Genomic DNA, 26,066 nt, shown 5'->3' on the forward strand with positions numbered 1-26,066 from the left:
TGTTTGCTGAGTCCGGGGTTAAATAACCCAGGTTGGGCCTGTTCACACTGCACATCAACCCGGCTTATTGCTGAGTTCAACTCTGGTCGATTGCAGGGTTGAAATGCAAAGTCCCTGGACACTGCAATTTTTCTGTTGGTGCGTTCACACTGCACCTCAACCCGGGTCGACTCGGCAATATATCGTGTTACTTTTGCGATGTGAAAGAGGTATAATAGACACTAGCTATGCTTACCTTATGTAGAAGGGGCTAGGATATGGAAAATAGAGTTATGTGGTAAATCCTGTTAAGTTCCCACTTATGCTTCGTTCCTTTTCTCTTTCATTTTGAGAAAAGACATGCTATAGAAAGTAATAAGCATGCTGCACAAGAAAAGCTGATAAAATCAGTAACTTACAAATACGACATGCAGAATGATTGCTCCATGCCGTCGGTCCTCGTTTGAGAAGATGTCACTAGGGAATTCATGAAGCGCTGTAAGAAAAGAAAATAACAGTAAAGGTTAGACTCCATTATCAAGAGCAGGGCATCCAAACCAAATAATAAGAAGGAGACAGTCTTGATTCTAAAGTTAAGAAGCCTGGAAACTAAAAGGTGACCTATCAGTGCTCTCCAAGCTCCAAGATGGACTCACTAGTGCACATTACAGAATGGAAAATAAATTAGTTGAAACCATTCCCCAAAACATATTAATTTCATTCTGCAGCAGATTATGGTTACTCCCAAGTAGGGTTACCACCCATACGGTTATGCTCTGGACAGTCTGGTAATTAACTACATTGACTGTCTGGAGTCCAGATGCCTTCTCATCCCAGAAGCGTGGTGTCTGGGAATTCTCGGCCGCTGTCCAGCTCTGCCTCTGCACAACTCTGCCACATCTGCTGTACGCCATTGCCATGCCTCCCGACCGCCCTGGCATGCAAGTCTTTTGGATGCTCCGAGAATTCCATGCACCCTGTCGCATGTAAGTACAGCTGCTCAGAGTGCCCGGTGGACACTACGGGCAGTGCTGTACTTCATGGGCTGACAAGAACCTCTACGTGACATCATGACATCATGCGCTTAGGGGCAAGGCCAGCACAGGGCGCTCGGAAACCCTGTTATGGCACTGTAGCCAGATGACAAAGTATGTGGCTATTCTTTCTACTCAGAGTGTTTGGCCATTTTTCGCACACCCATTCATACAATCTCCATAGTCAAACATTAGCAGTAGAATTGGTCATACGGAAAAGCTCAGTGACTCTCAATGTGTCAGTATCATAGGGTGTTTCCTTCCCAGCAAGTCAGTACATCAAATTTCTTCCTACTGTAGTTCTGCCCCATTCAAATGTAAGTGCTGTTATTGTGAAGTAGAAACCTATAGCAGCAACAATGGCTCAGACACAAAGCGTTAGACCACACAAGCTCACAGAGGGTTTGATTCTAAAGCCAACGCGGTTGCAATGATTTGCGGAGTCGCCTTCCCAATGTATACTAGTGTGCGCCAAACAGTGCAGACCCTGATAAACCAACTTTCAATGCCAGTGGACAATGTTAATTCACCAGTTGTTCCAAAAACTCCAGCATCGGCGCGCCATTGTGTCTACCATTGACACTTGCACCAGCCTATGGCTGGCGCAGTGTCTCTTTCTCGACTACGGCTAAACATGGCCTCTGTGGCTGCGGCTCTGCATTAGGGAACACAGCTGCATACACTGTCACAGCCTGTGACAATCCCATAACAAACCCCTGAGACTGACTTTTTTTGCAGACACTTCAGGCCACCTCCCAGACACCACCAGGAAGGCTCATGGATTTGCCTCGCCGTTTCTAATGCCAGCGCCTCCATATGCAATAACAGCCATTGGGGTTTCAGGACTTTTCACGTATGTGCAGTAGCAAATAATCACTGAACTGTGCAAATATCAGCATTGCGCCCACCTCTGAATCAGACCCACAATGGTGAATACTGAAACCCTTAATGCACAAAAATTGTCTGTCCTCGGTTTCAATGCTCACTATCAAGTCCCGTAACTGCATCTAGAAGCAACATCAGCACAAGAACTGTTCGTCGGGAGAGTCATGGACCGAGTTTCCATTGATGAGCAGCTGTACACAAGCCTCAGTTCATCAAACATTAGCAAAGCACACTGCCATAGGAATATCTGGTTCTCTTAACCAAATAGCACATGACAGGGAATGCTGAGATGTGTAGTTCTACAACAGCTGGAGAGACACTTATTGCCCATCCCTGTTCTAGAAGGTGCTAGATAAATGTTACGTAGATTCTGATTGGTTGCTACGGGCAACATCTCCACTTCTATAATCCAACACTTTAGTAAATATACCTCCTACTCTTCTTTCTCGGGAGACGCCTACATAAACCAGAAATGGGTCTAGGCCAGGGGTTCCCAACCACGGTCCTCAAGGTACACTAACAGTCCAGGTTTTGAGGATAGCCATACTGGAGCACAAGTGACTTAATTAGTACCTCAGTTATTTTTATTTAACCATCTGTGCTCAAGCCTGGATAACACCAAAACCGGGATTGTTATACTGGCCATACACCTACACGACCAGCATAAGATCCGATTCATCATACGATTTCCCTACGATTCCCCGGCCGTCGTGACCACACAAATTTGTGTTTTTTTCCACACAATTTTCATAGATCAGTCGTACGAACACGCGTCACTATACGACGGATAGTGTAAACGGCTGATCGTGTGCCTCACCAAAAACATGCGATCATGCGATAGATTTAAGGGGGCTGGGCTTCACTGGGGTATAACAAAAGCCTGCCTCTTCAGCTCTGTGCACTCCTGCTTGCTCTGTGATTAGTAAGGCTTGGTTTTTACCCTGCTGAACGCTCCACATTGCTAGCTACTGTGCATTGCCTTGTATTGCCTAGCTTTACAAAGTGCTTCTTGCTCTATTTACTGTGGTCGGTCTGTTTTCTGCTTTTTTGTGGTGATGGATCCCTGCCGTTATAGAGCACTGCTGTACTATGCTGTGGTCAAGCTGAGTGAGGAGAGGGAGACGGAATTGCTGCGTCTGGTGACCCCCTATATCCGGAAGCAGGACACCAAATTTCGCATGGCCATCACGGCCGAGGAGAGGCTTGTGGCTACGCTGAGGTACCTGGATACAGGACGCTCCTTTGAGGACCTTAAGTTTGGGACCCACATCTCGGCTCAAGCTTTGGGACGCATTATCCCGGAGACGTGCAATGCTATCGTGAAGGTGCTGCAGTTCCCTTATTGTAAGGTAAGATAACACACACCACACTTTATTTATTGTCAAACCAGAAAAATGTTTTATTATAAGTTTCTCTAGTTTTCTAGTTATGTGAAACATTCGATTCAAAAATAATACTTATGTGAAACTGAAATACTTATGTGAAAATCAGATATATTTAGATATAAAGATGGCTAAAATGTTAAAAGTATCACCAAGTTACCCAATCCCTGGTAAGTATGGTACAGAATGAGCTTTGGTGTGTGCGTCCCAGATTTCAGGGGCGCAAACACATGTTGAAAGTGCAAAATCAGAGGGCCCGGCCCCACTGACATGCACTTCCAGCATGGGTTCCTAGCCGCCTGAGAGTCTGGAACACAAACACCATGCTGCATTCAACACCATACTTACCAGGGAGTATAAAACGTCATTAATACCAACAAAATGTGTAAAATTATTTGGGATACACATAACAATTAAGAGAAACCATCATTGTCCTCATTTACTTCACTTAATACTGTGAAATAATTGGGTGGTGAGGGTGTAGAAGTTGTTTGGTAGGACGCGGCAGATGGAGTTATATTTTCGTATGAGGAGGTGTCTGGGGGAGCAGCATGGTAGGTGAAGGTGGGTGGGGGAAGAGGTTGGTAGGAGGAGGTGGAGGGGCAGTTGTTTGGATGTAGGAGGTGGTTGGGGGAATCTGATTGTAGGTGGAGGTGGGTGGGGGAAGAGGTTGGTAGGAGAGAAGGTGGGGGGGCCCAGTTGTTTGGAAGGAGGAGGTGGTTGAGGGAGTCTGATGGTAGGTGGAGGTGAGTGGGGGAAGAGGTTGGTAGAAGGAGGTGGGTGGGGGGTGAGGTTGATAGGAGTAGGTGGGGGATGAGTTTGGAAGGTGGAGGTGGGTGGGGTATCAGGAGGGTAGTGTGGTTAGTTTGAATTTGAAGGATGGTATGTTTGGGATGAATAGTAGGTGGGTGTTGCTGTGTTGAGTGTAGGCGGGGTTGGAACTACTGGCGGGATAATAATGGTAGTGTCCGATGTCAGTAGATATTGCCTTGCTTTAAATATTAGGTCAGACGTCAGTCTTTCAAATTGTATTCTTTGGTCCTGGACCACTCCTCGCACTGCTGCACATAGGCCGCAAAGTTGTCATATTCATCTGGTGGTTTCAATAAGGCCTCTCTGGCCTGGTTAAGTAGTGGGTCTTCAGTTTCTTTACTTTTGTTTTTCCTCTTTTGTTTTTTAGAAATTGGTGGGGTGGGGTTTGGAGTTTCAACACTCTCTTTTCCACTGTGTAGGTTCTGGTTGCCGGGGATTTCTGAAGTCTGTAAATAAAGAACATTTGTTAAAATGTTATTTTTACATTAAGTTTTCTATTTTTTTCACAGTTCCCTACAAGCACGGAAGAGTGGATAGCCATTGGGGTTGAGTTAGAGAGCCGTTGGCAGTTCCCAAACTGTGGAGGAGCTATCGATGGCAAGCATATTAGGATTATCCCACCTGCCAACACTGGGTCTTACTACCATAACTATAAGGGGTACTTCAGTGTTGTTCTGATGGCTGTGGTTAACGCAAACTACGAGTTCTTGTTTGTAGATGTGGGGAAGAACGGTCGTTCTTCCGACGGTGGCTCCTTTCAGAAGACGGCTTTCTACAAGAGGTTCATCACAAACACCCTTCATTTTCCGTCCAGAGAGTCAACGAAACATGGGCTGAATTTGTTTTTTGTGGCTGACGAGGCTTTTGCCCTTCATGAAAATGTCATGAAGCCATTCCCTCAGAGGGCCTTGTGGAGACCGCCTTTGGGATCTTGAGCAACCGATTCCGGATTTTACATACCCCAATAAATTTAAAGGTCGAGAAGATTGACTGGGTGGTCATGGCTTGCTGTATCCTGTACAACTTTCTGCGCAAGAAAGCCACCCAGCAAAGGTTATTTGGAACAACTGCAATTGAAGACCCCGAAAATCCAAAAGAGGTTACTCCATTCCCCTCAGTCACGCCACCCGCGGTTAGGGAACCCGGGACTTCTCTGGCCAAAAAGGTCAGAGAGGAATATATGGCCTATTTTAATGGGGATAGTGCAGTGCCGTGGCAAGAGAATATGATCTGAAAAATTTGGAACTTACCGTTGATGTCACTCCTCTGACTCAGCATTCATCTGTACTGAAGATCTCATGGGATCCTGCTGCACCAGGGACATCATCATGTCATAATACCAAAGTTTGGGTTTGTATATGCTGTCAGCCCCGGCTCCAGACTGTTTTGATTCCTCCACCTTCTTATGCTGTTTGCCGAAGATTGTCCACAGATTCTATATCTTATTGTGCACCCACACTAGGGACTTTGCATCATGATATGGCATACTATACTCTGACAACTCCTTTAAGGTGTGGTAACGCTTCAGTCTGTTGTAGTACATTTTGGACTTGGTACACCAAAGACAGTCATGGTGCCTGTATAGCTCGATAAATCCAGTTATGAATTCTGGTTCCCTATCCAGAGACATTCCTATGTGGAAAAATATGAGATATGGTAAGAACTTACCCTTGTTATTTCTATTTCTACGAAGTCCATAGGGTTCCACAGGATACCTTGGGGTATAGGTGTGACGTCAGTCGCTGGGCACCATAGAATTAAGCTTTTCAGCCTCCCAGGGTGCACTAGGGTCCCCCTCCTATACCCCGCCCCCGAGCCAAGGCACCTCAGTTAGTTATCAAGCCATATACCGGAGGAGGAGAAGGAAGAGAGAGAAAAAAGATCTGGACACATACAAGAATCACATTCTCACCCGAGGGAGACAGAAAACCGGTGACCAGAGCAAAGCCCATCTGCACCACAGGTGCGACAGGGCGGGACTCCTGTGGAACCCTATGGACTTCGTAGAAATAGAGATAACAAGGGTAAGTTCTTACCATATCTCATATTTTCTACTTCAGGGTCCATAGGGTATCCACAGGATACCTTGGGGATGTCCCAAAGCAGTATCCTTTAAGGGTGGGGATGCTCCTGTGCAGAAAGGAGAATCCGCCGCCCGAAGGAAGCATCCTGAGAGGCGAAGGTGTCAAACCTGTAATACCTCACAAAGGTATGGACAGAGGACCACTTAGCAGCCTTGCAGATCTGGACTGCAGAGGCACCACGTCGAGCTGCCCACGAAGGACCCACAGACCTAGTGGAATGAGCCTTCAGAGAAGAAGGAACCGGTAGGCCTTCATGAAGATAAGCTTCAGAAATAGCCATACGGATCCAGGCTGCCAAAGTTTGCTTTGAGGCAGGCCAACCCTTTTTACGGAAGCCATAGAGGACAAACAAAGCGTCCGACTTCCTAAACGAAGAAGTGCGGTCAACATAAGTCCTTAAGGCCCGCACAACATCCAAAGAGGCCTCACCCACGGAAAGACCCGGTGAGTTAAAGGCCGGAACAACGATTTCCTCATTAACATGAAACTGGGAAGCAACTTTGGGAAGAAACCCGGGCCGAGTGCGGAGCACTGCCCTGTTCCCATGAAAAACCAAGAAAGGGGGTTTACAAGAAAGAGCCCCTAAATCAGAAACACGTCTGGCCGAAGCAATAGCCAGAAGGAAAACAGTCTTAGCTGTTAGCCATTTAAGATCCACTGAGCCCAGTGGTTCAAACGGCGGTCCTTGGAGAGCCCTCAGGACCACAGCCAAATCCCAAGGCGCCACAGGTGGAAAAAAGGGCGGCTGAATGCGGAGAACACCTTGCATAAAGGTGCGCACATCCGGTATTGTAGCAATCCTACGGTGAAACCAGACAGATAGGGCCGAAACCTGTACCTTCAAAGAAGCAAGGCGAAGCCCATGATCTAGTCCCGCTTGCAGGAAGGCGAGAATCCGAGACAGACGAAACTCCCGCGGTGCATAACCTCTCGGCCGACACCACTGGAAGAACGTATGCCACACGCGATGGTATATCCTCGCGGAAGACGGTTTCCGAGCTCGCAACATGGTACGCACCACAGAGCTGGAAAACCCCCGGGACCTCAGCATGGCCGTCTCAACAGCCACGCCGTCAAAGACAGCCGAGTCAGGTCCGGGTGAAGACAAGGACCCTGAGACAGAAGGTCCGGTCGTAGCGGCAACCGCAGAGGACTGTCCACGGACAGACCCTGAAGGTCTGAGAACCAGTGCCGTCTGGGCCACGCGGGAGCTATCAACAAGAGCGTCCCTCCTTCCTGTTTGAATTTCCGGATTACCCGTGGAAGAAGGGAGACCGGAGGGAACAGGTATGCGAACCGGAACGTCCACCGGACGGATAGAGCATCCACCAGAGACGCCCCTTCGTCTCTTGTGCGAGACCCGTACACTGGCAACTTGTTGTTGTGCCGGGACGCCATGAGGTCGATCTCTGGAAGACCCCACCTGTCCACCAGCAGTTGAAAAACGTCCGGGTGCAGGGACCATTCCCCCGGGTGAACGTCCTGGCGACTTAGAAAGTCCGCCTCACAATTTAGCACTCCCGGGATAAAGACCGTTGATATGGCCGGAAGATTGCGCTCCGCCCAAACCAGGATCCGAGAGACCTCTACGAGAGCCGCCCGACTTCGGGTTCCTCCTTGCCTGTTTATGTAGGCCACGGTGGTAGCGTTGTCCGACTTCACCTGCACCGGGTGACCCTGGAGAAACCGATGTGCCTGCTGGAGAGTATTGAAGACCGCACGGAGTTCCAAGATATTTATTGGAAGCTCCGCTTCTGTCGGCGTCCACCTGCCCTGGAACAAGTGTGGACCTGAAACTGCTCCCCAGCCCCGAAGACTGGCGTCCGTTGTCAACAGGACCCAATTTGGAACCCAGAACGGACGTCCCTTGTTGAGGTGAGTCGTCTGTAACCACCAAGCAAGGGACAGGCGAACCTCCGGGGTGAGCACAATCGTCTGGGACTTCAGAGACTGAGGCAGCCCGTTCCATTTGGACAGGATCAGGTGCTGCAGAGGTCTGGAGTGAAACTGGGCGAATTCCACCATGTCAAACACCGACACCATGGAGCCCAGTAACCTCATCGCCGAGTGTAGGGACACCCGGCGGCTGTGCAGACAACTGCGCACCCTTGACTGTAAAGCAGAGATCTTGTCCTCCGTCACGAAGATCCTCTGCTGTCCCGAGTCCAATAAGGCTCCCAGATGCAGAATCCTCCGAGACGGGATTAGAGTGGACCTCTGCCAGTTGATTAGCCAGCCGTGCCGTTGCAGCAGTGCAATGGTCAGGTCCAAGTGGCGTAACAGGAGCTCTGGAGATCCTGCCACCAATAACAGGTCGTCCAAGTACGGCAACATGCGGACTCCCTGCAGCCGCAGAGAAGGCGCCATGACCGCCATCACCTTGGTGAAAACACGTGGTGCTGTCGCCAGGCCAAAAGGTAACGCCCGAAACTGGAAGTGGTCGCTGCGGTTTGCAAACCTGAGGAACTGTTGATGGCGCAAAAGAATAGGGACATGCAGGTAAGCGTCCTGTATGTCCAATGACACCAGGTAGTCCCCAGGTTCCAGCGCCAGAATGATGGACCGTAGGGTCTCCGTCCGAAACTTCAGAACCCGCAAAGACTAGCTGAGTGCTTTGAGGCTGAGAATCGGACGATACGACCCATTGGGTTTCTGTAACAAAAAAAGATTTGAATAGAAACCCTGGACCCTATGGGAGAATGGAACAGGCACTATAACTCCAGCCTGGAGCATAGTGTGCAATACCTTCCACAGCTCCATAGCTTTGTTCCGGTCTGATGGTAGACCCGTGGTGAAGAATCGCGCCGGGGGTCTGTACCGGAAGGAGAGGGCGTACCCATGAGAGACCACCTCGAGAACCCAAGTGTCTGTCGTAGTGGCCGACCAACACTGGGCGAACTGCAGCAGGCGGCCTCCCACCCTGGGATCCCCCAAAGGGAGGCCCGGACCGTCAGGCCGCAGGCTTGTCATCTGGCTTGGGGGCCGGACGTCTGGTATCCCATGCCTGCTTCCGGGGCTTGGCCGATTTCTTAGGGCCAGCCTGTTGAGGAAACGACTGTGGTTTGGGCCTGCCCTGGGCCCTAGATGACCGAAAGGACGATGGGCCAGAACCAGAAGGAGCAGCGGCCGACGGGAGACAAGCCGATTTGGCTGCCGCCAGCGTGGCCACAATCTTATCCAGATCCGGACCGAAGAGAACTTCTCCGGTAAACGGCAACGCCTCCAGACCCTTTTTTGAATCTGCGTCCGCCTTCCAGGATCGCAGCCACAAAGTGCGACGAGCAGCCACCGCTGCTGAAGAAATTTTAGACACCAGAGTACTAATGTCTAGGGCCGCCTCGTTGATATAAGTGGCCGAATCACGGAGATTGCCAATCAACTCCGCCTGTTCGGCCGGACAGTCGGAATCAAAAGAAGCCTCTAATGAATCCGCCCAGCGCTCCATCGCTCTGGCAACCCAGCAAATGGCCATAGCCGGCCGTGCTGCCCCCCCCGCAAGGGAATAAGCGGACTTCAGGCAGATCTCCACCTTGTGGTCCGTAGCATCCTTAAGGGAGGACATGGATGGCATCGGCAATGTGGCACTACGGACAAGACGGGTCACGTGAGAATCCACCTGTGGAGGGGATTCCCACTTTGCAAAATAATTATCCGCGAACGGATAAGCCACCGCCAGGCGTCTCTGCGGCTGGTATCTTTTGCCAGGCTGTTTCCACGCCTCCTCTAAATGGTCCACTAACTGACCCGAAAGAGGAAAGACTGTGGCATCGCCCTTCACATCTTTGAAAAAGGCATACTTAGATTTAGCCGCTGGGGGAACTTCGTCCTCAATCACCAAGGCTGTGCGGACCGCCCGAATAAGTCCAGGAATATATACCTTGGACTTTGCATCAGCGTCCTTACTGTGGAGAGGTTCCTGATCGTAAGGATCCAGAATCTCCCCATCATCAGACGTCCCCTCGTCATCCTCATAAGGAGCCGACAGAGACGCCACCGGCCGTTTATGCGGCCACATCACAGACTCCCCTTGCAACACATCCGACAAGTGCTGTACAGAACTCATCAGGGAGTTAACCCACGCTGGCTCCTGAGAAACCGGGAGAGGGGAAATAGGGAGACTGTGGGGTACCACCAATTGTCGTGGGAAACCCTGCATGGGTGACGACAGCACTGACTGCTGGGACAAACCCATCGGTGTAAACGCGGGCTGCGGAGCTAGCTGGTCCACTAAGGCTGTCAGCGCCTGAGCGAAACAAGCCCAGGGCGGCTCCTGTACCGGTGCTGTAACCGTAAGCGGCCGCGCCATGGACAAACACTGTCGGCAAAGGCCCTCCGCGCTACCCTCCCCCTCCGCTAACGGTACTTTACACGTAGTACACTGTAGCCGGAGAGGAAAATCACTTTCAGACATGATGGCACCAGGTATGTGACCCCTCTCACCAATTAAATAGTTAAAAGGCGAGAGACCACCCTGCAGCACCGCACCGCAAGGGCTTAGCAGAAAGAACAGGGACAGAATAAAGCTGACAGTTTAGAAGAAAAGTTACAGGCAGCAGCGCTAGCACAGTCACATACAATGCAAAGAAAATCAATTCCTGCACTAACAGCGCTGATCACTCAACTACGCAGACACAAGGCCTGGTAGGACACAGCGCTGCATACACAGACCTGACCACAGCGGAGGAGAGGTATGCGGGGGGACCCAGACCACGATGCTTCCGTCCAGCGCTTCCAGCAGCGTTCACCATGCGTCCAGAAGAAGATGGCCGCCGAGGAGCAGAGAGGAGGCTGGCCTGGGGGAGGAGCGATGCCACAGGACCAGTCGGCAGCGTGCAGAGAGGGCTGTGTGCAGCGGGGGAGGCGCCGGCTGTGAGACAGGGAAGGCGCGCTCCCCTGGCATGCATTTAACCCCTGGGACGCCGCAGCGCTACTGCTCTGCTGCGGTCCGCTGTCCCAGGGGGTAGTGGAAGCGCAGGTTGGTCGCCTGGCTCCACGCTGCAGCCAGTCCCCAGGGAGCCCCCTGCCTGGGGACTCAGGACCATGTGATCAGCGGGGACCCACCGCGGGACCCCGCTGCTTACCTTTGTCCCCCTTAAATCCGGCCATGGTCCGGAACATCTGGGGTCACCGCTAGCTGTGACCCCAGATGCTCACCAGCATCCCCGGATCGGTACCGGCGTTCTGGTACCGGTGGGGGTTTAGGGAAGACAGCATGGACGTCAGGACTGACTGTCCATGCTGTACATCCAGATGTGCAGCCACAGCTGCATAGGAGAAAGCTTCAGGGGCTCTTCTAGCCCCCACTCCGACAGGTGCACCCGACTCCGGCCGGGCACCAAACTAAACTGAGGTGCCTTGGCTCGGGGGCGGGGTATAGGAGGGGGACCCAAGTGTATCCTGGGAGGCTGAAAAGCTTAACTCTATGGTGCCCGGCGACTGACGTCACACCTATACCCCAAGGTATCCTGTGGATACCCTATGGACCCTGAAGTAGAAAAAATAAAATATATAAATATAAAATATGAACTGTGTAAATGGGGCCCCCAAGTGGACATATTCTGACCACCCCCAACAGTGGGGGTGGCCATTGAACTGTGATAATGGGGCCCCCAAGTGGAATTATATTCTGGCCACCCCCAACAGTGGGGGTGGCCATTGAAATGTGTAAATGGGGCTCCCAAAATGGTGTATTGAACACTTTTGTTGAAATTCTTGATTTGTTATTAATAAAGTTGTAGTGTAATTTATTTCAGATGCATATAATTGCCTATGGGGTGGGAGATCAATCCAATTCAGTATCACAATGTGCTTTCCTTGAATACATTTATAAAACATGGTGGGTGGAGGTTGGTGTGGCCGATGGGCATTGGTTCAAAAACATAGGTGGACGTGGTCAATGGGCATTGATGGGTAAACAGAGGTGGGCATTGTTGGGAAATAGATGCACATTGCTGTACAAACAGGGGTGGGCATTGCTGGGTAAACAATAGCTAGACAGTGGGCATTGCTGGGGAATAGATGTGCATTGCTGGGCAAAAATGGGTGGGTTTTGCTGGGTAAACAATAGCTAGATGGTGGGCATTGCTGGGGAATAAATGGGCATTGCTGGGCAAACAGAGGTGGGTATTGCTGGGTAAACAATAGCTAGACGGTGGCCATTGCTGGGGAATAGATGGGCATTGCTGGGCAAACGGGTGGGCATTGCTGGGTAAACAATAGCTAGACGTGGTCATTGCTGGGGAATATATGGGCATTGCTGGGCAAACAGGGGTGGGCATTGCTGGGTAAACAGAGGTGGTCAGTGTGTACAGGGCTCAAACCAATGCCCACTATGCATATGCTAACCATTGGTGGCCAGTGGGCTTTGTATATGGGAAACAAAAGGCCTGCAAATACTATAAAATACCTGCACAATTGTGTCTGGTGCCCACGTTGCTGATCCTCTCCGCTCGGGCGCTGTCTGCAGTGGGCGTAAACAGGAACTTGTCACTCAAGTGACGAGGCACGGCCGGTCGGACGGACGATGCATCGCATGCTCAAAAACACGGTACGAACAGCATACGAATACGACGGAGAAGATGTGCTGCACATCTGATCATACGATCAAATTTAGGAGCTGCGGGAGCGCGCATCGGATCGTAGACGGGAAAAAAAATGCACGATTTCTGCAGGATTGATCGTACGGCGCATCGAAAATCGTACAATCGGAAAGAAATCGCGTGTATGGCCACGATTAGTGTCGTCCTTAAGGTAAGTATAAACTAACCTAACCAACCCCCCTAACCCTCCTTAGGGGTGCCTAACCCTAACCCCCCCCCCAAGTGCCTAACCCTAACCTTCCACCTCTAAGTGCCTAACCCTAACCCCCCATTCCCCGCTGCCTAAACCTAAGTCCCTCGGGGGTGTGCCTAACCCTAAGTCCCGCGGGGGGGTGCCTAACCCTAAGTCCCCCCCCCGGGGGTGCCTAACCCTAAGTGCCCCCCCCCCCCGGGTGCCCTAAACCTAAAACGGCTGTCCATTCGCAGCGCCCGGCATCCCTTCAATCGGGATGCCGGGCGCCTGTCTCCTGGCGTCGGGAAAATTACAGGCGTCTAGATTTTAGACACCTGTCATTTAACCCTAGGCGGGATAGAGGATTCGGGAAGCCGGCCGTCGGGATTGCGGCCGCCGACTTCTTAAACTTATCCCAAACAGAAGTCGGCAATCAGTTATAAGGCTGGTTTTGCCTTATAAACGATTGCCGCTTTAAATTTAGTGGCAAACTCACCAAAATCAGGCCATTACCATAACCTTGGAACCTATTACATACACCTTAAAAACTTAAAAAGAGCACAATGAGATGTTTGGTCTAAAAGAAGAGTGCATGCAATATGCACACAGTACAATTATGCACAGAATGAGCCTTATCAAAGAATCAAAGAATAAGTCACTGCTATTCCTTACAAATGGATCAACCCAAGCCTCAGCCATACACCGCAATGCTAGTAAATGACGCAGAAAACATCATCCAGTGACTCAGAAACAACGAACATGATTATGAAGACCTAAACTCACATCATTAACATGTACTGTAAAATCGTAAAGTAGGAAAGCTCATTGGGAATGCGAAGCATACTCTGATGGCTGAAATTATTATTTTAGAAAGCTTCAAAGAAAACATGCATAGCTATTTTCAAAGAATCTTATGGCACTGACTCATTCGGGTGACATTAATGACAGCTGTTTATGAAATGCTGGAACCACAATTCTAATGGTACTGATAGTTGAAGTCTTGGCAACGGTCCACATGTGCCAGCAATAAAATGATAATGAAAGTGCATTTGTATTGCACTTCAAAGAATGTTTGCCTGGGTTAAATCATCGCTTCGTCATATCTGATCCAAAAATCTGTGTTTACAAATTGCCGTTACGTTTACCTTTCCCACCTCATCGGAAAGGTCAGCACTATACCATTTGTTAGTTTAACATTTTGCAGAGAAATTGAACAGGGGCATTTACTTGAAATACTATAAAGAAAGGAGTGAGAACGTAGCATACCTTTATAGCTAAAGCCCGTATTCAATTAGCTGCGGAAATTCAGAATCCGTGAAAAAATATCGCCGATTGCGACTATTCGCCAGGCGGAAACTTATCTCCGTATTCAATTGCAAACAATTTTCGCGTACGTGAAAACAGAATGCAATATAATAGGCGAAAAAGATTTGCCTATGAATAGGTGGGGAAACCACTCAGCACCCTAGGGACAGCACCCCAAAGAATAACTGCATAAAAAAACCTTAAAAGAAAATAGAGGAACACCCCAAAAAATGACTTAGAAAAAGAGGGTGAAAAAGTGCAAAGTGGGGGTACAAACTTAAAAACTACCGAAATAGACTTTTGGGGGGTCTGCAAGCAGGGGTGAGGTGTTTTTTTGATTGCAGGTGCTCGCTTCAGGTGCGTTTTTTATGTTTTTTTAAACTTTAGCGACTATAAACTATGCTTGCACCCAATTTCAAGTACCCCAAATTTGACAGGACTACTTATTTTCTAAAAAAACTGCTTAATGCTATTCTTCACCACTTGTGTAAAGACACTAATTAGAAGAAATTTACAGCTCTTCAGTACCCCAAATAACTTTATTAGGGCTATTCGGGGGCATGTACATAGATCCCCAATGCTAGTGCAACTTTTAGGGGGTATCAGGCTGATTTCCCCAATTCCGACAGCACTTTTCACCTGGTTTGCATTCGCCGGGTTGCATTTTCGCGTCTTTTGGAATTGAATTGGACGAATCGCGGGGACGCGTGCGATAAGTTTCCACGGCTAAAATATGCGTTGTAAGCGAAAAGTCCAGCAGGCGAAAAAGTATCGCGCGTGCGAAACTAATTGAATACCACCCTAAATCTGTCTCACACTGGTACAAACTGTGCCTCACTACTTCTCAAGTGATATTTCAGTTAAGCAGATGTAACGCACATCACATTATATAAGCATATGCATACTGTACATAGTCATATGCATTTTGTATGCATACAACATATTTACATACACTCTTCCATATATCACAGATAGTTTAGTATAAAACATTACGTAATATGCAAAGCCGCAAAATAAGGATGGCCAATCGTCGGACCGGTATCGATCTTTAGATCCGATGTAGGATCGGCATCTTTGTGCTTAATGCAGATAATAATAATGTAAATAATATTGATCTGCTCCATCTAATTTTTCATGCATGTGCAGTTGGGGAGTTAGAGAAAGGTCACACGTGCAGTTGGGGAGTTAGAGAAAGGTCACGCATGTGCAGTTGGGGAGTTAGAGGAAGGTCACGCATGTGAAGTTGGGGAGTTAGAGAAAGGTCACGCATGTGCAGTTGGGGAGTTAAGAGAAAGGTCACGCATGTGGAGTTGGGGAGTTAGAGAAAGGTCACGCATGTGCAGTTGGGGAGTTAGAGAAAGGTCACACGTGCAGTTGGGGAGTTAAGAGAAAGGTCACACATGTGCAGTTGGGGAGTTAGAGAAAGGTCACACATGTGCAGTTGGGGAGTTAGAGAAAGGTCACACATGTGCAGTTCGGGAGTTAGAGAAAGGTCACGCATGTGCAGTAGGGGAGTTAGAGAAAGGTCATGCATGTGCAGTTGGGGTGTTAGAGAAAGGTCACGCATGTGCAGTTGGGGAGTTAAGAGAAAGGTCACGCATGTGCAGTAGGGGAGTTAGAGAAAGGTCACGCATGTGCAGTTGGGGTGTTAGAGAAAGGTCACACATGTGCAGTTGGGGTGTTAGAGAAAGGTCATGCATGTGCAGTTGGGGAGTTAAGAGAAAGGTCACGCATGTGCAGTTGGGAAGTTAGAGAAAGGTCTCGCATGTGAAGTTGGGGAGTTAGAGAAAGGTCACACATGTGCAGTTGGGGAGTTAAGAGAAAGGTCATGCATGTGCAGTTGGGGAGATAGAGAAAGGTCACGCATGTGAAGTTGGGGAGTTAGAGAAAGGTCACGCATGTGAAGTTGGGGAGTTAGAGAAAGGTCACGCATGTGCAGTTGGGGAGTTAGAGAAAGGTCAAACATGTGCAGTTGGGGAGTTAGAGAAAGGTCACGCATGTGCAGTAGGGGAGTTAGAGGAAGGTTACGCATGTGCAGTTGGGGTGTTAGAGAAAGGTCACGCATGTGCAGTTGGGGAGTTAGAGAAAGGTCACACATGTGCAGTTTAAAAAAAAAGGAAAAGTCACGCATGCGCAGTGGAGTAAGAGAAGCATTATACCTCCAGGATTGATAGAAAAAATATAAAAAACCCTGATGTATCGGACATGACGTTTAATTTTTCCACCTTTGTAATTAATCGATCTTCTGTGTCTATCCTTACCACAAAACATTAAAGAGGCCATAAAACCAGACAAAACATTTGTATTTGTTAATTACACATAACCTTTTGGTTCTTCTGTGTTCTCGTTCACAGAGCAGATAATAGCTAACCCAGGGCATTCTTAAGCTAACTTGGTTCAGAAGGTGATCTGAGCTGTTGCCTCCCAGGTCAGCCATCCCTACACCTCTCATACTGTGAGATATGGAGGAAGCCGGCCTGGGAGAGAGAATAGTGTAAAGAGAGCACTTGTATAAAAGCTCTCTCCTGGGTCTACGGAAGGGATAGGACACTGTGCAATAAGCAAATTAAAATAAAATGTTGAATTTTATGATAGGTTCTGTTTAACAGTAATTCAGTATAAATAGACAGATAGCATGTGCTTATGCATAACTGGCATAAGACTCATACAGCTAAACCAAAGCTGCGGCAGTGCACAAGGAATTAACTGGTGAAAAGAGAGCGTAGGACAATACCTCCTTACATAGGAAAGGAAAATACTAATTAAACAGCATCCATGACCTACTAAAGAAGGGCATGGTCCACCAAACAATGCCCATGATCTGTTACCCTACCCCATGTCCATGGTGTCCATATCCCCCCTAGGAGACAATTCCTTTTTTTGATCCCAATAATTAGACATGTCCCTCTAAAAATAGTACCTACTGTACATTTCAGAAGTGTCAAAAAATGCAGCAGCATAGCACACTGACCAATAACGGGCAGCCCTAGGGCCCGATGCTGCCCGCCAAGGTTTCACCTGTGCTTCCTAGCTTATGCCCCATTGGTCCAGCTTTACCCTCCATCACACTGACTTGCCAGACGTGTTGGACATAGCATGTAATTCTTGTTTGTCTCAAATGAAAGTGTCTGCTAATACATAACTAGCGTCTTGTTTGTTCCTTGGATTTAATGTAACGGAAATTAAGGGTAATGTGACCCTTTTGAAGGTCTGATTACCTATCACTGGCATAGCATAGAACAACAGCACATTGTTCATTCTGAACAACGCTTTTGCAAACTTTTTTTCACCGTTTCTAAACTTTGCAAAACAAATTACTTGTTGTGATTTGCCAGAAGTCTGCAACAGATGGACATAACTGGCCGAAGAGGGCAAAAAATGAATGGATAGCTTAGATAACGAGGGCAAACACTAAATGTGCCGCCCTCTTCCATAAATATTCCTCTCTGTTGCACAGCTTTAAAGCAAATATCAAATAAAAATGTGATTCATCTGGAAATATACACCCCCTCTAATTATTTTGATGTGTTTTATATTCTACCTTCCAAAGCTGCTATATAAAGCACTGTAGTATTCCTTACAATAAAATAACCAGTGGTCACAAATCACATGCAATGTATAGAAAAAGCCAGTGACCTAACTAGGCTACACAGATAGCATGCTAATTCTCGTGGAACGCTTTAACTAAGCTGTGACCAAAAGTCTCAAAATTCCACAACTCATACTGACAGTTACCAGCTGTGATCGTGTCTGAATGATACAATATAATTATCTTTTCACAGTATGTGAGAATCTATTTTGGTGTTGTCAAGACGTATGCCCTTCACCTGTAACATACGCATCTTACAACAGCTGCTCCTCAACAGAGAAGCAACAGAAAGAGGAGATTTTCCCCCTCATTGAAAATGAACTAACTGGAGATGTGTACCCAAGGGTGTGAAAGTGAATTATATTCTTTCAAAGCTTCCATTGCCTGTGCAATATTACAACTGTGTGGAACTCCACATTCTCACAAAAGCATGTGTAGCTATAAATATACCATGACCCACTAAAAATAAACATGTAACAAGACATATCTACGTACTCTCCACTGCGTGATCGAATATCTTGGGAGCTGTAGTTCCAACACAGCTGTAGAGAGAATGTTGCCTTAAGCCTTATTACAGAAGAGATGTCATTTATTTTAGCAGCCCTGGAGATGTGCAGTTAACAAATTAGGCAGATGTTTTCTGATATGCTTAAAGGTTGTGTTTTTTATTATTCTTCCATTCATAAGTTAAAGTTATTTTATTTCAAGGTAAGATGCAATTACACGTAAAACAGTTGTTAAAAAAAAATAATAGGGGATATTTTCTTGTTAAAGCCATTGCACTTGACATCTGACCTATACTGTCATTAACTTGCTGTCTGCTTGCAATGAAAAAACTGAATTGGTGACATTGATATTTCCTGTTTTCAGAAAGAACACTGTATATACTTTTCTCTATCAGTCAGACACATGAATAATACCTAACAGACTCCCGTTACACATATCTACGTATGTTGTCTATGTGTATTTGATGATGATGACGAACTTTCATTCATGGGATTACAATGACATCATTGTTTCCATAGCAACATTAGCAGCAGAACAAAGGACATCACTAATAAAGACCTGTCTAGTTATAAGTCTGAGCAGAGCATTCTCAGTATGTGGTGTATATACTACTGTCTGTCTATATAATATCTATCTATCTATCTATCTATCTATCTATCTATCTATCTATCTACCCATCTCTCATATCTATCTATCTATCTATCTATCTATCTATCTATCTATCTATATCTAGTCTCAGCTTCCCCTGTGCTAGTGAGTGCAGGAGAGTACAAGCCCTGAGACACCCACTGTCCATGCTATCTATCTATCTATCTATCTATCTATCTATCTATCTATCTATCTCTCTATCCATCCATTCATCCATCTACTGGATCTATCTAGAACACTTTAATTAAAATAAACATGCTATGTTTAGGTCTTTGGTGCTTTTGTTGGGGTTCCAGGCTCAAAGTAATTTAAAATGATCATAATAACTAAGTGTATGCGCAGTATTTATCTGATTGCCTTTTTGAACTTGCATGACTATATTTATTAACTATATTATTTTCTCTAAAAGGATTATAATTTATAAATACTATACTGCTGTTTCTGAGTCATCCATGCCAACTTTGTAAGCCATCGGAGGGGAGATGCATGTGAACTACCCTCCCTGGGGACTCCTCAAAATTTGGGGGTCTCCCAGACTTTCGGGGAGTGTAGACAGTTCAGGATCTGGGTTCTCAGAGATGAGGCCTTTAAAGGTCCACAGTTCTCCAATTAACACAACGGTTTAACTGTCACCAAATGTACAACCAGCAAGTATGGGGAAAGTAATTAGAGGACATCCACACCAAAATGAATGGATGGATAGATTAACAGGGGCAATTGTAATAAGCCTTCCAAAGAGTGGAGAAATGGACAAGTTGAGAAGTAGACTACAGAAACCAATCAGCTTATAGATAGCATTTATCAAGTACATTCTAAAAAATGATAAGTAGAAGCTAATTGCTATTGGCAACTTCTCTATTTCTCCAGAGGTCATAGGTTATTCAAGATTTAAAAGCTATAAAAAAATACTAATTTATATTCCTTTATACAAAAATATTTATGCTTTCAATTCCACTATAATAAGAAATAAGTAATGAAAATAAAAATTCAAACTATATTTAAAATATTACATAAATTAAAAAAAAGGAAAAACTTCACCATTGGAAAAAAAAACTTTATTTAAATAAAAATAAATAAAGTATCTAATAGCAAATATATTTAATACAAATGTATTGCATTACAAATGTTGGGGGTACAAATAACATGAATTGGTTGCCAGGGTAGAAAATGATTGAGAACTGCTGCTCTAAATACTTAATTCAATGGCCATTTGCCTTCATCCATTACTTCAAGCTTCAAGGGATGTTTTTTGTCAGCTCTTCAGTAATCAAAGGTTAATTTATACTGCATTTCATACCCTGAGCTATGTATGCGTGCAAGCAGTCATTGAATTCCATAAAGTGTTTTTTAATTGAACTTATTTTAAGCATGAATGAAAACACAAGGTTATAAATATTTTAAGGGAAAATAAACATTCAAATAACGCATGAAAAGAAACACGGAAGGGCTAAAGACATAGACTTTTGGGGCAATGAAGGGGCAATAAAGGCCTGAACATAGTACTATTTCTTTTAATTTGATCTTTTCTGCTCTGAATGTAAAAGATAATGTAGGGTAAGATAATGTAGGGTGAGTGCTTGAGTCCATACAACTTATGGATTTCAATGATTTTTGCAACAAAGGACAACAAGCATAGTTTATTTTTAATACTTTTTTTAAGCTTTTAGATTACATTTAGAGGCATATGTGTAGCACTATAATTGTTCTACAATTCTGATGTTTAAAAGATGCATCTAACATGCATCTATGCTTCAGAATGCCTTTGTGCGAGTTAGGAAATGTGTAATGGGCCTATTTTTCACGTGATTATGAGTTTAAAAAAAAAATAAGATTCACAACTGCAGAACAAAGGCCTTTATGTTAGCAAAAATATATATCTGAAAAATTGTAGTTGTGAAAATTCTAAAATGTTTTATCCAAATAATTAATGGTAGAAAAATGGTCAGAATTGATTTTAATTACCCATAATGACTCTATTTCAAATATGTAGCAATGAGCCTATAAAGCCATAGAAAGAATGTGACTAGTACAAGCATGACATTAAAAAAACTCGGTCATGTGTCTGGTACATTGGATGAACATATTTGTTTTGGTGAAGGGGAATTTGCTTCCTAAATATTTCTACAGTGACTGATAGGATAAGTAGTAAAATATCCATGCTTGAGCTAAATATAAGAGGTCTGGAAACAGATGTTTTCATTTTCTCCTGCTTAATCTGTAAAATGAGTCACCGTGTGTTTGATTCCTTACGTTCAACTTGGAGGGATAAGAGATGGTAAATGAAGCAGGAACGGCATGTTTCCATGCTTTAGTGCACATGGAGGGATTCAAATGGGAAGCAAATGATGCTTCAAAAGTTTTCAGCCAATGTCATTTAAATTTTATTCATTGTCATTTAAATTTTATTCATTGAAAAAACTGTATTCTTTAATAGCGAGGCTCCAAATGAACTCTACATATATGATATTTATAGCTTTTACACTGCAGATTTATTGTCACTGTTCTTCCTGTAACACATTAAAAAAAAAGTGATATAAAGACAAACCCGCACTGGACTATATTATATCTGATAGGGAGTATTTTTAATGGCCTAATCCTCAAAAATACAATCAGATTAGTTATATAAAATTCTAAACAGATGAGATGCTACCAAGGAAGTCTTTATTATAGTTAATCAAAGAACACAAAAGACCAAGGGGGCTGACAAATTGCTTATCCCTTAACCCAGGGGTTCCCAACCACTGTCCTCAAGGCACACTAACAGTCCAGATTTTAAGGATAGCCATACTCGAGCACAAGTGTCTTAATTAGTACCTCAGTTATCTTGATTTAACACTCTGTGCTTAAGCATGGATATCACTAACACCTGGACTGTTAGTGTGCCTTGAGTTTGGGCAAAGCCGGCCCTAGGCATAGGCATTACAGGCAAATGCCTAGGGCATTTGCCATGTCTTAGGGGCATCCCGCCGCTCGGCATCAGGGCCCGCAGCCAGCAGTACTAATAATGAGTCACACTGACTCATAATTACAGTACTCTCTCTGCACTACCTGCGGCTGGCCGGGGGCCATACCGAGGAAGGAGGAGGGGGGGAGCTACTTACTCTCAATGTACATGATCAGGATGTCACTAGACTGCCTGAGACACAGCCCCTCCCCCCGAGTCCCCGTCCCCTCCTCTCCGTCTATTCTACATGCACAGACCTTTCCCTGCCTGAGACTCCGCCCCTAACACCAGGTCCCCGCCCCTTCTTTTCCAGTCTAGCCCGACTGTCACTGTGTCACAGCCTCTCCTCTCCTTTCATCATGTGCCATGGAGCCCAGCCCCAGCAGAGACCACACATCCTCTTCCAGGAGAGGTAAGTGCCAGTCTAGGGGGTGGTATCTATATGCATTGGGCAGGGGTGTATTGTTTTCTTATTTCTGGGGGGAGGGAGGTTGGAGTGTGTTTTAATGTCTGTGGTGGGGTGGTGTATTAATGTAGTAGTGTGTGTGAGTGTGGGAGGAGTGTATAAATGTTAGTTTATGTGTTTGTGGGGTGGTGTATTAATGTAGAAGTGTGTGAGTGTGGGAGGGGTGTATAAATGTTAGTTTATGTGTTTGTGGGGGGGTGTATTAATGTAGTAGTGTGAGAGGGGTGTATTAATGTAATGTTAGGTTGTGTGTGTGGGGGTGTATTAATGTAGTGTGTGTGTGTGGGGGAGTGTATTAATGTAGTGTGGGGGTGTATTAATGTAGTGTGTGTGTGTGGGGGGTGTATTAATGTAGTGTGTGTGGGGGGGTGTATTAATGTAGTGTAGGGGTGTATTAATGTAGTGTGGGGGGTGGGGGGGTGTATTAATGTAGTGCGTGTGTGTGTGTGTGTGTGGGGGGTGTATTAATGTAGTGTAGGGGTGTATTAATGTAGTGTGTGTGTGTGGGGGGTGTATTAATGTAGTGTGTGTGTGTGTGTGGGGGTGTATTAATGTAGTGTGGGGGTGTATTAATGAAGTGTGTGTGTGTGGGGTGTATTAATGTAGTGTGGGTGGTGGAGGGGTGTATTAATGTAGTGTGGGGGTGTATTAATGTATTGTGGGGGTGTATTAATGTAGTGTGTGTGGCGGGGTGTATTAATGTAGTAGTGTGTGTGTGGGGATGTATTAATGTAGTGTGTGTGTGGTAGGGGGTGTATTAATTCTATGTGTATGTGTGTGTGAGGGGATTGTTCATATTATCTGTGCTATAAGTTATATGAGGGTCAGTGATGTTCTCTGTTATATGGCTATCACTGCGGGTCTCTGTTTTATATGGCGCTCATTGCAACTCTCTGCGTTATATGGCGCTCACTGCGACGCTCTCTATATTTTATGCCGCTAACCATGACACTCTCTGCGCTATATGGCCCTCATTGCAACTCTGCATTATATAGTGCTCACTGCAACGCTCTCTATATTATATGTCACTCACTGTGACACTCTCTGCATTATATGGCACTCATTGCAACTCTTTGTGTTATATGGCGCTCACTGCGACGCTCTCTATATTATATGGTGCTCATTGTGACACTCTCTGCATTATATGGTGCCTCTGCATTATATGGTGCTACTGATACTATATGTACTGTGAGGCCACCACTGGGCTGCGCCAGGTAAAATGGACATGAGAGGGCATGCAACCGCAGCCACTCCTCACATCTCACAGCTCCGCCTCCATCCATAACCCAGCACCCGCCAAGTCCAGCAGGGACAGGCCAGAAGCTGGAAAAACAAGCAGGGGTGGGCGCGACTGCCTCCTTGGCCCTGAAAAGAGTGCGTCTAAAGCGGGGTACACACTTAACGATGTGTACCCAGCATGATATCACAACAGCAGGACCCGGCAAGGATCCCAGTATCGGCAAGTGCATACACACTTGCTGCTGCCGGGAGCGACAGAGCGACGGCGGGGGCCATGCTGCATTCCACGGATGATTCTGCTGGCGTGCGAAATCTTCAGTGATATAGCAGGTACACACGCTGGCCAATGTGGACAATATGTTGTCCGATCCACCAGATCGGACGACATAACATCTAGTGTGTAGCCGGCATAAGGGCCCCATTTATTAACAAAGCTAAACACCAGAAGCATTTTTTTATTTAGAGTGGCAGTGACACAAACGAAAATGCCCCTCCAGCGAGTTGTAACAAAGTCCACCTTGTCGGCCACGTCCTCCACTCAGCAATGGGCTTCTGTGTAATGCGCATGCGTGACGGTCCGTCTGCGCATGTGCATGCAACTTAACCCAGAGGGGACCCGGTAGTGCCTGGAAGGCTTCACTGAAGCTGGAAAGGCAGTGCTGGATCCCCACTGTGGGCAATGGGGTCTGCATTGCTCTCGCCATCTAAAGACGGCGAGAACGATGCAGTGACAATCAATCAGCAGTAATCTTAAGATTACCTTTGTTTCTTAAATACAGAAAGAATGACATAACCCTTTTAGCGAGCGCTAAAGGGGTTATGCATCATTGATAATGGGGCCCTAAGTAAGTCAGCTGAGCTCTCAGCTGGTAGAGGGGCGCTGCTGGATAACTGAGAGATGCTGACTCTGCTGGGAAAGGGGTGCATAGAGGCCAGCCTGGCCAGGGGTGCTGACTGTGCTGGGAAAGGGGGGCATAGAGGCCAGCCTGGCCAGGGGTGCTGACTGTGCTGAATTACTGACGGGTTCTGTGCTGGGAAAGGGGTGCATAATTAATGAGCACAGGGGGGCTGTGCTGAATGGGTAGAGTATAGATCCCATTCAATATTTGTACCTGGAAGTGACATGCAGAGAGGGCGGAAGTTCCATGCCCATACAGTCCACAAAAAGAAGACATTTGTCCACTTGCAGGCTCGCTTTGCTAGCCACAGGTTTATATTCCCCCTTTATGTCCATGTGGATAGTAGGCAATGACTTTGGACAGTAACTGATGACATCAGAGTACGAATACTGAAGGGGATCTATCCATTACCATGCTGAATGAGGGGGTTCTGACTGCTTGATAAGGGGTGCATAATGAGGCTGGGGTGCTGTTCTGGATGTGGAGTGCTGGATGAGGCCAGGGGTGCTGTGCTGGGAAAGGGGTACTGGATGAGGTCAGGGCTGCTGTGTTGAGAGGGGTGCTGTTCTGTGAGGCGGGCAGTGAAAGGGTAGTATGTGGTGCTGTGAGGTGGGCAGCAACTGAATCCGTGTGTGTGCTGTATATGCGTGTGTTTGGGTGTGTGTGTACATGTAGCTATATATCTATCTATATAGAGAGAGAGGGAGATGTAATAAATATGTCAAAATGGAGGCTAATGAATCACAATTTTATGTCGTCTGCCAGACTCCTAAAGAAAGAAGAGAAAAGGGAGGAACACCTAAGAGGTACTGTAAGTGAAAACTGAGTATCATGTATGAAGAGATGGGGGAGAGTGTCTGTAGAGTGTAGTGTGGTGGGATTACCTGCTAGGGGGCACCAGCCAAAATCTTGCCTAGGGCACCAAATTGGTTAGGGCCGGCTCTGAGTTTGGGAAACACTGCTTAACCTTTTTAACCATCGGTCGTGACTTCTTGCTATTCATGTAGAAATCTGTGTTAAGTTATGGTGGGTCTCAATTGCGGATTTTAGTACACAGCTCAAGACTACGCCATTTTCCAGGCATTTTGTGTAGCGCCTCTCCAGCGACGTGGGACTTCGGAGCGGTAAGTATTAGAAAGTATGGGTGCAAGGTGTGCGGTGTGGGCCCCCCGGGACCCGTGTGCACCGCACACCCTGCACTCATTATAGATACGCCCCTGCATCCTCAAAAAGCATTAACAGAGGAAGGATTGAGGTGGTACTTGCATACAAAATTCATAATAGGACCAGTGTCAGCACAAATAATTCTGTGAATAAACAAGAGGAGAAAGAATTGTCGTGTATTTATGCATTTTGGGCTAAACATAACTTTTATTTTTCAAATTCTATCATCAATCTATGACAATTCTGTCTCCCCTTGTTTATTGTTTATTTATATAGTCCACAAATTGTCGTATGATAGCACCCCCTGTCGCTGTCACGCCCCCAAGCTCCACCCCCAACGCTGCATCATGTGCCGGG

At 46.4% G+C, this 26,066-nt stretch overlaps 1 protein-coding gene across 1 annotated transcript in view; it reads right to left on the reverse strand.

Moving 5' to 3' along the window:
- Positions 1 to 26,066, reverse strand: part of SLC24A3 (solute carrier family 24 member 3) — a 489,239-nt gene that overhangs the window by 236,335 nt on the left and 226,838 nt on the right. The window contains exon 3 of the mRNA XM_088477346.1: positions 399 to 475. Coding sequence (XP_088333472.1) covers positions 399 to 475 — 77 coding nt within the window. The remainder of the gene's footprint in view (positions 1 to 398; positions 476 to 26,066) is intronic.

This window comes from Taudactylus pleione, unplaced genomic scaffold, assembly GCF_031769625.1.
Source record: "Taudactylus pleione unplaced genomic scaffold, aTauple2 ptg000201l, whole genome shotgun sequence".
Lineage (NCBI taxonomy): Eukaryota > Metazoa > Chordata > Amphibia > Anura > Myobatrachidae > Taudactylus > Taudactylus pleione.